Raw genomic sequence first — 12,517 nt, 5'->3', positions numbered from 1 at the left:
TTGATCAAGTGATCCTTCAATCAAAATGATCTCTCATCTTCTGGCTAGCATTGTCATTAATCATCCAAAACTTTGTTTAGGGGCTAGATGCACTTTCAATTCCTCCCATAGGTTTCAATGGCCAGATGTCGGAGGATGTGCAGAATGATACGCAAGGCGACGACCATGAGGTCTGTAATGGTGAGATGATGTTTCAATTGTTGTGGGTGAGATGATGTTTCAATTGTTGTATTTTCAATTGATGTAGTCTAATGGATAAATTTATTGTTGCTAAAATTGGAGGTCTACAGGCTTCGATCGCTGTTGTCAATATGTATATAGCACAATTTCAGTTTGAGTCCAGGTTCTATTTTGTTCTTGTCATGAAACTATTGGAGTCAAGTGTCATGAAACTATTATGTTCTCATTTATTCAGTTGTCAACTTTTCATGTTGTTTAAAACTTAACTAGAATGAAAAAGAACAGTGAGAAAGCACTTGAGGCAGTTTCCCGTTGGTACTAGTTTGCAACTTGATCTCTTTTGCTACACTTGTTTTTTATCAGGTTTCTGTAATCTAATCATGATGCAAGAAACCAGAGAAGTTTTTTTCAGAAATGATTGAACATGGTATTGCTCCTGATATTTTTTGGCTGCCACTTAATCTTCAGAATATTCCACTGTGCTGAATTTTTTTGTGTGCAGATTATGCAAGCTATCAACCTTACAGGGATAAGTTAACTTACCCCCGCAAACCAAACACGGCCTATGTCAATGATCAATTAGAAAGCTTTGTTTGCTTTACAGGCACTTTGTGAGCACGTAGTGCTTTTGCCATCAGTGATTCCAGAAATAGATTCCACCTGAGAAAATAGATACCTACAGGAAGTGAAATTCGTGGGCATACAAGTTGAAAGACAATCAGTGTCACTGTGCTGAATTTTTCCTGCTGCAACATATTCCACTGGTTCAGTATAATTATCCCGATATTTTTAGGGCTAGCTCAAGTTGCTGAACGAATTGAATTAGGTGCCAAATTTAAGAAGACACATGAAAATATCTTGTTAACCTTGGAATGGACCCCAGCAAACACAAGAGTGTCATGCTTCTCTACTAATTAAGGATACAAAGGGCAACTAAAGTTAAGAAATGCTTCTGTACTATCTGCCTGTGAAACTATGGGATCAGCCATAACAATTTGCAGTGATAAAACTGGCAGTGGTAAACCTCATCGTTTGCTTTTATATACGTGTTCTTAGCGATCTAAAAGCAAAGGGTAAAAAATAAACTACGACCTAAAAGCGAAACAATTAATTTTCATTCTTTCAGCTAACCATCTCAAAATAATTAAATATTCATAAAATAACAATATCATCCTCTGGAATAATTATTAAATGGAGTACACAAAACAACTGAACATTAATCCAGGTGGTATAAGTCTCCATGGTTATGCCACAAGTACTCGATCAGGTCTGCCTGAAGCTAAGTGTGGGTTTCCTTGTTCTTAATGTTTTTGTAATTCTGAATGAAAGCATCCAGTTCAAGTGCAGCATTATGGGAAACCGTCACCCTTTCTCCCATGTCGTCGTAGTTGCACACATATTATCCCATATCGTTGAAGTTGTAATCATCCTCATCTCGCTCGTCTTCAACAATCATGTTATGCATTATGATACAAGCCGTCGTAATATTATGGATTGTGTCTTCATCCCACAAACGAGCCAGCCCTCGAACAATAGCAAAGCGAGATTGTAAAACCCCAAATGACCTTTCAACATCCTTTCGACACGCTTCTTGTGCCTTTGCAAAATATTTTTTCTTATTACCTTGTGGCTCTAGAATGGTCTTAACAAAAGTTGCCCACGACGGATATCTACCGTCTGCTAGATAATAACCCATTGAATAATCATGGCCATTGATCTTGTAATTAACTTGTGGACCTTTCCCCTCGGCAAGCCGTGCAAATATAGAAGATCTATGAAACACATTTATGTCATTGTGTGAACCAGGCATGCCAAAGAATGCATGCCATATCCATAGATCTTTAGATGCAACTGCGTCCAGTATAATTGTTGGCTCCTTTTTATATCCCTTGTACATCCCATGCCATGCAGTAGGATAATTTTTCAAGGTCCAATGCATACAATCTATGGACCCAAGCATACCAGGAAATCCTCTGCTCGCTCCAGTTGCAAGTAACCTAGTGGTATCTTGTTCATTAGGCATCCTCGTGTACTCCGAGCCAAAAATCTCAACAACACCAGCTACAAACTTTCTCAAAGCTTCTAGGGCGGTACTCTCACCAATACGAATGTACTCGTCCAAAGCATCAGTCGGTACTCCATAAGCAAAAATACAAAAAGCCGCAACAACCTTCTTCAGACAAGATTGTCCTAGCACATTGGCTGCATTCCTCTTTTGCTTAAAATAGTCGTCATGTTCCTCAATACCTTTCATTATGCGAAGAAATACATGTTGCCTCATTCAAAATCTATGTCACGATACAGTAAAATATTAGCAATATTATAATAGATATCACATAGATATTATATAAAAATTATACAAAATATGCGAACCTGCGTCTAAAAGTCTTTGCTACAAACGATGGATTCTCTGAGAAATAGTCTTTGTATAGAAGACCATGCCACAAAAGTCTATCACATCTACTACCACATGTCCCTCAACAGAACCAATTCGACCCAGATTATTCACCGAATCCTCAATGATCATGTTTGCGGCACCAAAAAATAGATCATTCTCATCATCCGAAGATGAAGATCAATCACTTCATTCATTACAAATTGATTGAATTCATCATCAGAATCCATACCCAACCGTGGTAGCGTCCAATGGCGAGGGGTTGCGACAGGCGTCGTAACAACGACTACTCATGTTGGCAGGCGTTGACAGGCAGGGATTGTGGCAGTCACGGCAACATATGGTAGCACTAAGAGGCCTCCGCGGCAGGACACCGTCGAGGCACAAGGTCGGCACGGCAAGAGATATGTGTGAGCTTCACACATAAAAAAGACACCAGGCAGTATTGATCTAATCTGATCTGGCAGTTTTTAGATATGGCTAGTCAAGGGATTTTTAGATAGCCTGTTGGTTCCCTCTCTGTTTTTGAAGCCTTCTATTTTTCTAAAGGGCTTATAAAACTCTAAATTTAGCTAGGATTATACCTAGGCTGTTGGAGTTGCTCTTAATGCGGCACAAATGCCAATACTAGGGATGACAATTGGACCCACGGGTCCGGGGCCCCAACGGGTTTTGTACCCAATGGGTGCGGGTATGGGTCAAGATTTGTATCCATGGGTTTGTGGGTATGGGTACCCGTGAAGCCTACTGGGGTCCCAAAAATCTAGCAACACCTTTAAATATTCAGCATGAAGCTACTTATTGTCCAGTATTATAAGCCTAGAGCATCATAATATTGTTGAGACATGATTGTCCGTTTATGTCGATATGATTGGATGACTGAATGTTAGAATTCGTCAAGCTTAATTTTACTTGCTTACTATTGTACCTTTTTTATTTTCTTGTTGCTATATTAATCAATTGGCTATGTTTAGTTTCTTATCCCTACAATTAAATATTGAGAAACCTTAATATACTCGTGGAGATGTCTCGATTAAGATGTTTCTTGTTTGACATGGTTTCACCGGTGGGTACCCATTGGGTTTCGGATATCCAACGGGTATGGGTACAGGTTTAGTTTTGCACCCATGAAGGTTTACGGGAATGGGTTACCTTACAGTCACGGGTTTTGTGACGGGTGGGTTTTTACAGAACCCGCCCCAAACCCGACCCATTTCCATTCCTAGCCAATACGATGAAGGGACATCTACACTATCCGTAGGGTGAATGGTAGGTTACGACAGCCATAAATAAATTTTGTTGTATTAATTGGAATCTGGTAAGTTAAGTACAAAGATCATACGCCGTTACTCGTTAGTACTTGACGTGCAAAGCAGCGTAATTACAGTCAGGATAACCGAACCTGACAAAGCGTCTGTCGATACAGAGAAAGTAGTCGAACTAATTTTCTCCTCTACATGTGGGTCTCCTCCTTGCATGACTTACTTTCTCTCATGTTCTCACGTCGATCAACGCCGCAATGCAGTAGCGCCTCTGCCAGTATCCACGCGTGTAGTGGTCGTACACCGTTTGCGGTCCTGGTAGCTTCCGCTAGTGGCTAGGGTTTTGCTCATGGCGAGAAGTGCGGCTACAACTTGGTGTTTCGGATGTTGTATCTCCCTTAACCCCTTGCCCCCATATATATATTGAGTTCCTGGTTTTGCTCAAAGGCCTATTAGGGATCTTACTCGAATTACTATCCGAACTGAGCACATGTTGGCTCTCCATCCAACTCTTCATTCCTGTAATATCCCGCGGTTGAAATAACGGTATTTTTGGTAAAAATTAAAAGAAGGTATGAAACATAACTTTTAAACTATTCTTCAAATAGACGATCGTAGACGGTTGACGTGCAGGGATCATCGAATAGTGCAAAATAGAGTATAAATTTGTGCTAATCCGGATAAATTCACTATTGTCGAATTAATTTGGACCTTCTGATTTTCATTACAACTCTATTTAACCAACCGAAATACAAAAAAAGGGAAAAATATGAGATGATCAGATTGATCCAGCCTAGCTTGCTGCCGTAGCCTAGCCCTAGCTATTGTGCCATCGCCGTGCTGCTACGCCATCGCTATGCTACCGCTAGCTGCGCGTGCCGTGCTGCGCCACCGTCACCTTTGTTGCCATTTCGTCTTGCTGTGGCTGTTCTTGCCATAGGAGAGGAGGAAGAATAGAAGGAATTAAAGATTTTGAGGGAATTCCTAAAATTCTTGCAAGGGTAATTTTCTTTTAATTTATATCCATTTTAACTTTTTAGATAGAAAACAATCGGTTTATCACTTGGGTGAGATTGAAATTTTGATATTGGGTTGAAGCAATTTTTAAAATGTATGATATGTTGATTGAGACTCAAGTTAGCTGACCTAAACAAAGTTCGTAGCCATCGTTGTCATCTTTCTAATGCTGTTGATTTCGTTCCATTCTGATATACAGTTTTGGAGAAACACTTGAAACAGTGCTGCTGCTTGGGTCAGAAACTAGTGCAACATTTTGTTTCTTTAAGATGAGACTCGTAGAGGCCTCATATGGTTTTATTACTAATTTAAAAGTTGTAAAAAATTTTCCATAGATGTCCAAAGTGCTATAATTTGTCAATTTTTATAAGAAGGTTTTTGAGTCATGTACTCTCTCCATATTTTTTATAAGACACTGTTGACTTTTGAATATACGTTTGACCATTCGTCTTATTCAAAATTTATATTTAATTATACCAAATTATAAGGTATACTTAAAGTCCGTATAATAACAAATCATATTGTAACAAAATAATTAATAATTATATATTTTTTTAAATAAGACGAATGGTCAAATGTGGGCCTAAAAGTCAATTGTGTCATATAAAACAATATGGAGGGAGTATAAAACAATGAAGGTATCAGTATGTGTTCTTAAATATAGGTCGATGTAATAATAATAACCTTTGTATTTTTTCATTAAATATGTTAAATATTCTAAGTAATCTCAGTTAGTCACGTATAGAGGTTTTATATGATGTTTTTCCACACATGTGTGGATGGTTCAAGAGTGTGAGGTGGTGAGCAAAGTTTTCACCGTAGTTGAGACAAATACATGATAAACTTGCGTGATTGATACTTGGTGAGACTGGAATACTATGCTATCATTGTTCTCTAATATATCCTTATTTACATGGTCCTACATGTTACTAAACATGATTTCATGTTACTATTTTTATTAAGTTTATTCAAATTTTGAGTTAACTATTGAATTCCCCATGTTGTTTTCAAGTTTCATGACTTGTTTACTATTCTAAGTATGTGGATACATGGTATGCTATAGTTGGTATTAGAGTGAACGGTAGGTCCATGGAAAGTGAATAGATATTTATGAGTAAGGAATGTGAGTGCTATTTATAAGAATTTCTTGGCAAAATAGTTGTTCACTTAGGTTATTAAATATTTAAAACTTAACTTAGTTCTAGATAACTTAAATTTTGACACACTGGTGCACAATAGGATAGTTTTTTGGGTCATTCATTGCATTACTCCTCCAACTATTTTATTAATCATTCATTAATATTCCCTTGTCTTGTTAGGTAGATCGATTTGTAGTGTACTTCCTAATTTTGGAATAAATTTCATTAATAAAGTTCCTAATATTCATTAATAAAGTTAAGTCGAGCATGGTTCGATACGTTTGGTGGTTGGCTTGAGTACAGCAAGGCCAAAGACAAAGCATATTGTTGTTGTTATGTCTTGTTTAGGCACCAAAATAAAAAGGAGGAAGGCTAGAAAGCATATGTAAGTGATGTTGGAATGCTTATCATACAAAGGGGAAGCTAAGAGAGAATGTGGGTGGAGTTGATAGCTTATAAAACCAAGCAATGAAGAATTGTGATGCTTTCTTGAATAGAAGTCAATACATCGATGTGAATATACAAAAGAAAATGATGCTGCTAAGAGGGCTTGCTTGATCCATCTTAATATGGATCAATTGATGTTGCTAGAACATTACTGAATCTAGGTTTGCCTTTCCATGTAGAACCAAAGGAACTTCTTGGAGCTCCATGATTTCTTAGCAGAGCATGATCCTGTTTTTGGAAAAGTGGCACGAAAAGGTGCATCCACTAATAGTCTCATGGTGTCTCATGATATCCAAAGGGATATCATTCAATGTTTTGCAAATTATGTCCTACATCAAATTCTATAAGAAATGAGGCATGATATTTTTTGCTTACTATGTGATGAGTCTCGAGACATATCTTGCAACGAACAAATGGATCTAGTCCTTAAATATGTTGACAACACCTAAATTGTAAAAGAGAGGTTTGTTGGTTTGGTACATCTTAAGGAAACAAGTTCCTCCAACCCAAGACTTCAATTGGTTCTTTATTTACTAAATTCAAGTTAAACTTGAGCCAAATAAGAGGACAAGGATACGGTAGTGCTAGCAACATGTGAGGTGAGTTTAATGGGTTGCAAGCATTGATCCAAATGGAAGGTAGTTCAATGTATTTGTTGTATTGATTAAGAGACTATGGATGACTACCTTTTGTAGGTGTTTTTATAAGATGAGTTCTTATTGTTGATATGAATCATAGAAGAGTTGATCTTAAGCTCTGGATACAATGATAAACAGATATAGCACCTTCTAAGTAGCATATAGAGATATAGAGCACATACGAAGGTGTTTATTACCTTACTCTACTATCGATACGTAAGCAAATTTGATGACATATAGGAAATGTATGGAAGAAAAGAGAAAATTATCATTATGCATGTCAACGGTTTAATGTTAATTCTTAGCATTTATTAAAGGAAATTTATTGCATGGGTGGATACAAATGAAAGAAAGGTCATAAAAAATTATTTTGTTGTATTGGTTAAGGTGAGTTTATTTTATCGAAAGGTTAAGATGAGTTTTTGTTGTTGATATAGATTAGATAAGAGTCGGTCTTAGGCTCTATTCTTAAACATTCCCTAAGGTCTCGTTTGGCAAGAAGGGATCCTCGTGGGATCCCGGCCCATTTCCTGGGAAGCCAGCCCACAGGGAAAAATGTCATGTGGTAACTTGTTTTACCGTTTGGAAGCCCATAGGACGAGGAATTCTCAGCCCGATCCGCGTGAAACTCCCGTGGAAAGATCCCTTAACTCAGGAGATCAGGATTTTTCTCCCGTCTCGTCCGTCCCCGCAAGCGAGCGATGTCGTCGGTGCTAGGTCTTCACATGGGCATGACTTCATCAAGTTTTTGTTATAATGCAGAGGATGCCAAGTTTTTGTATGGGGACTTCATCAAGTTTTTGTTTGTGGAAAATGCTTTGGCAGATCCACTGGTGGTTGCTGATGCTTTGATTGTTTATTATTCTTGATCAAGACTTTGTAATCGTGCAATATTGATGATAAATCTTAATGTGTGGATGTAATGGTTGTTATGTATTCTTGAAAATTTGATGTTAGTTTAATCGGATCAAAACATGTGAATTTCTCTCATGTTCTAGTGCAAACATATGTGATTCATCATTTCTTATGTGATCCATTTTAAATTTATCTTTGGTACTTTGATATTCGTGGTTGCAGTGTTACCCATTTTAAATTTACAGCTGTGTATGATATCTATAGTTGCAGTTTATTGTCATGTACGGTAAAATGTAGTATATAGTTGCAGTTATTTACAAATTCCCCCGTTTTCTGAATTTTTTTGTTGCCAAGGATTTTCATCCATGTTTCCAAACGGTAGTAGGGAATAATTTCTAACCAGGAATTTTCCCTAAGGGAAACGGTTGGGTGGTCCACGTCACCCCAAAAATCCCCTCAAGGACAATATTCCTTGGGTTTTCCCCCTAGCTCCCAAACGAGGCCTTTAGGATTTGGATGATTGAGACTTTCATACCATGGTTGCGTTCGTTTCAGCTTGTTGAGATGAACTAATTATCGTTTTCCGTTAACACGTTTTTATATAGAAATTATTTTAGAAGATTAAATAAATCCATTTTTTAAATTTTTAATAAGTAATACTTAATTAATTATATACTACGTTCTTCCTTAAATATTTGACGTCGTTGACTTTTTTATAAACGTTTCACTATTCGTCTTACTTAAAAACATTTATCAAATATATAAAGCTATATATATGCATAAAAATATATTTAACAACACACGAAGTGATATAAAAATAATTAATAATTAGGGATGGAGGGAGTACTAGTTATGTTTATCGTTTACCGTGTTGCTAACGGCCGGCAATAATTAATAATTAGGGATGGAGGGAGTACTAATTATGTTTCTATATATATGCATAAAAATATATAAAGCTATATATATGCATAAAATAATTTTTTGAATAAAACGAACAGTCAAACATGTATAAAAAACATGTATAAAAAAGTCAACGGCGTCAAATATTTAGGGATGGAGGGAGTACTAATTATGTTTATCGTTTACCGTGTTGCTAACGGCCGGCAATTTTCCTCCAAAGCTTTTCTGGTCGACCTGCTGTTGTTGCTCTCATGGCGGTTAGTATGTAATTAGGCCATCCTCAATGTAAGTTTCATGGACATGATTATCTAGAGTGACATGCCATCTAAAAATTTTGAAACTAGGATAAAACACCTCTCTCTCAATGCATAGTTTCATCTATTATTGTTTTCTAGATTACATGCAAGACACAAGCTGTCTAGGTAACAGTGCATAGAAGGTTTCATCTCCATGAAACTCATTTTATCTCTCTCTTCATTAATACTTTGTCACATCACCAAAAATGTCTACATGACACCCTATTTATTACCTATGAAACTTTCATTGAGATTGATCTTATGTACATATGTTGTAACCCTATGCAAGATCCATCTATGCTTTGGCAATACTATCGACTAATTCACTTGGGTACTAACAAGTATTTATCCTCCTTTATCTAAACTACACATGTTTAATTTGGTGAAAATGAATTAAATTAGGCCATGTGACTATCCATTTAATATTATTCCTTTGTCGGGTCCACGAAGTTGCATGTCTATGAATAACACATGATACTTCCACTCTAAAATACAAGCATTTTGGAGTTTTTCTACGATAATTAACAAGAGAGGGGGAATTAAATTGGAGATGATAGTCATAATCCCAGTGGTGGAACTTAGTTAACAACTGAGTCCCTACAAATATACTATTTTAATTTACATGGACCAAGTTAAGGATATGTTGGAGTATATCACAAAATACAATGTTTAGTGTATCACAAAATATGCTAGTTAACGCTCCGAGGAAAATTTTGGGGGTGTGGGGGGATTGAATCGAAGAGCATGTAGATTGCCTACTTAGTAAACTTAGATTCTTCCTTTGGAAATTGTGTTTTGGAACCAAAAAAGAATTCTTTAAAAAACATCAGTCATATATGGTCTATCAAAGTGAAACTAGTTACAAACATAGTCATGCATGTATTTGTTTCTGAACTATACTGACTACATCCATGGTAATAAATACATAGTCCTAGACTCCTAGTAAGCATTTAAGTGAAGGAAAAACACAAATAACCAAAGTGATTATAGCAAGAACACCGGAAGTCCCTCTCACTTAAATTAGCTTTGTCGACAAATTAGAACACTAGAAAATTTCTTGCAGAAGTCTCCTCTGTTAACAGATTGGCACACAAGAATTATTTTTGCCGGCATCTTACAGTAAAGGATCATCCAACAAATAGTGGCTCTGTGCGCTGCAAATCAACAAATTGATTTGATACATGTAAACAATTATCAGAAATTAAGATCCACATGCATCCTTCTTATTGTCCTCATGTCAACATGTATGTTTTTAGTATATGTTACAGTATATTAACATGTATGCCCATGGCTAGTAATTTTTTTTAATAATTTTAAATTATCTATTACCTTCACAAAGTAATAGAAAAAAGTCATCGTGTTTGCTCCTAAGATGTAGAGATTCAAACATTAATTAAAAAAGAGTCCAAGTAAACGTACAAATTAAAATATATGAAATTCAGAATAAAAATGTTAAAAGAAAAGAGTCTGCACAAAAATACAATTTAGAAAAATATAAAATTCAGAATAAAATATAAAAAATAATATTGACATAATAGTCCATGCAGACATAGAATTTAGACAAAAAATAAATTTCAGAATAAAAATGAAAAAAATAATTAATATTGAAAGAGGAGTCCACATATAAATAAAATACGACAGCATCAAATATCTGGATTAAACACAAATAATATTAAGAGAAGGAGTCTACGTAGAAATTTAATCTAGAATATCCAAATAAATATTATGAATAAAAGAGTTCAGAAAGGTGTACACTTTAGGAATAATATAAATTTGGATTAAAATAAATAGTATTAAGATAAAGAGTTTATCTAAAGATACAATTAGTAAATACCTTGAATCTGGTTAAAAATAAATATTGCCGAGCAAAATTAATGTAGAAGTACATTTTAGAAACATTCAAAATTCTAATTATAAATAAATAATATTGACAGAAGAGTCCATATGATGACTTATATTAATTGTAGCTCCTAAAGAAATTCTCACACTAGTTGAAATTCTTTGAATTCATGCATTAGTCAAAGAAAAAGAAACTAGCTTTGATTATCCAATCTATATTATAAAAGTACAACTAATAAATGACATTGTCCTCAAAACTATACCAATGTGACAAATTGGTTCCTAGAGTCCAAACCATTAGCAACAACTACAAACTAAATACAAGAAACCTGATAATAAAATAATAAAGAAGTATCGGTAATAATGTGCATTCCTAATTGAAACATGATATAAACTATCATGAATATACTACACATATGACATCTTTAGTACTTCATCCATCCCGTAATAAGTGCATTTTTGCACATGAATATACTATACATATGTTCGACGTTTGAGCGTCCGTCTTATTTAAAAAAGTCTTATGATTAGTATTTTTATTATTAGATGATAAAACATGAATAATATTTTATGTATGACATTTTTAAATTTTTTTATAAATTTTTGAAATAAGAGGAACAGTTAAACGTTGGACACGGAAATCCACAAATACAGTTATATTAGGACGGAGGTAGTAGCTGGCATGATGTCGTTAGACATAATGAGAAAATGCCAGTACGGGTGTAAAGATAAATATGGAGGAAGAAAAGAAAAACATATATATATATATATATAAATATATATATTATAAATGCGTGTATGTTTATATATATATCCAAGAGAATACTAAAAGTCTATCAAGTTTACTTTATACATATTAATTATTACTATATTAATTCAAATATTAGATATATAAGTTTGGTCAAAGGTAGACTGGAGTTTAAGCCATTTTAATATTTTTACAATAAAATGTCAAAAGTATATACATGTTACTATGTGATTTTTTTATAATAATGTTAGCTAAGCATACCATTTGGTCAGTTAGGTGGACAGTCACTTCGTTAACCCATAAACCAAACATGCTCTCTCTTTATACTATTAAGGCCATTTATGCTGCGGGGATGTGGCGAGTGGTCTCAACTTGCCACATTCCCTGTCAGCTGCCGTGAAGGAGGGAGAAGGTTGCGAGCACATCTTTTGCATGACGCGCGGAGCTTTGACAGAAATGACACTGGGACATGGTGCATGTCTGCATTAGAGAGCCGTCTCTCTGTCACCGTCGCCTGGATCTAGAGGCCGTCGTGCTCATCCCCACGTCGTTGCCGAGTTCATCCTCCCGACGCCGTCGCCGAGCCATGGAGCCATTGGACTCATCCTCGCGCCGTCGTTGGCTCCTTCCAGGCTGCCACTCTCATCCCCACGCCGCCGCCAAGCTCATCCTCCTGCCGCCGTCGCCAAGCCGCTAAGGCCGCCGAGCTCATTCTGCTATCGCCGTTGGATCTAGAGTTTGGGAAGGAGATGAAATAGTGGAGAGAGAAGAGTGCGGTCTGGATGGGGAGGGGAGAGGGAG

General features: G+C 36.1%; 1 protein-coding gene across 1 annotated transcript; it reads right to left on the bottom strand.

Annotated features, from left to right (window-relative positions):
• Positions 1 to 1,579: 1,579 nt before the first annotated feature.
• LOC102705819 (putative nuclease HARBI1) lies at positions 1,580 to 2,434 on the bottom strand. The gene has a single exon (XM_006655047.1). It carries the CDS (start codon positions 2,432 to 2,434, stop codon positions 1,580 to 1,582), a length of 855 nt encoding a protein of 284 aa, XP_006655110.1.
• Between the last annotated feature and the right edge of the window lie 10,083 nt (positions 2,435 to 12,517).

Source organism: Oryza brachyantha, chromosome 5, assembly GCF_000231095.2.
Source record: "Oryza brachyantha chromosome 5, ObraRS2, whole genome shotgun sequence".
Classification (NCBI taxonomy): Eukaryota; Viridiplantae; Streptophyta; class Magnoliopsida; order Poales; family Poaceae; genus Oryza; species Oryza brachyantha.
Note: the sequence above shows the minus strand (reverse complement) of the source record. Positions and strands in the feature narration are given on the sequence as shown.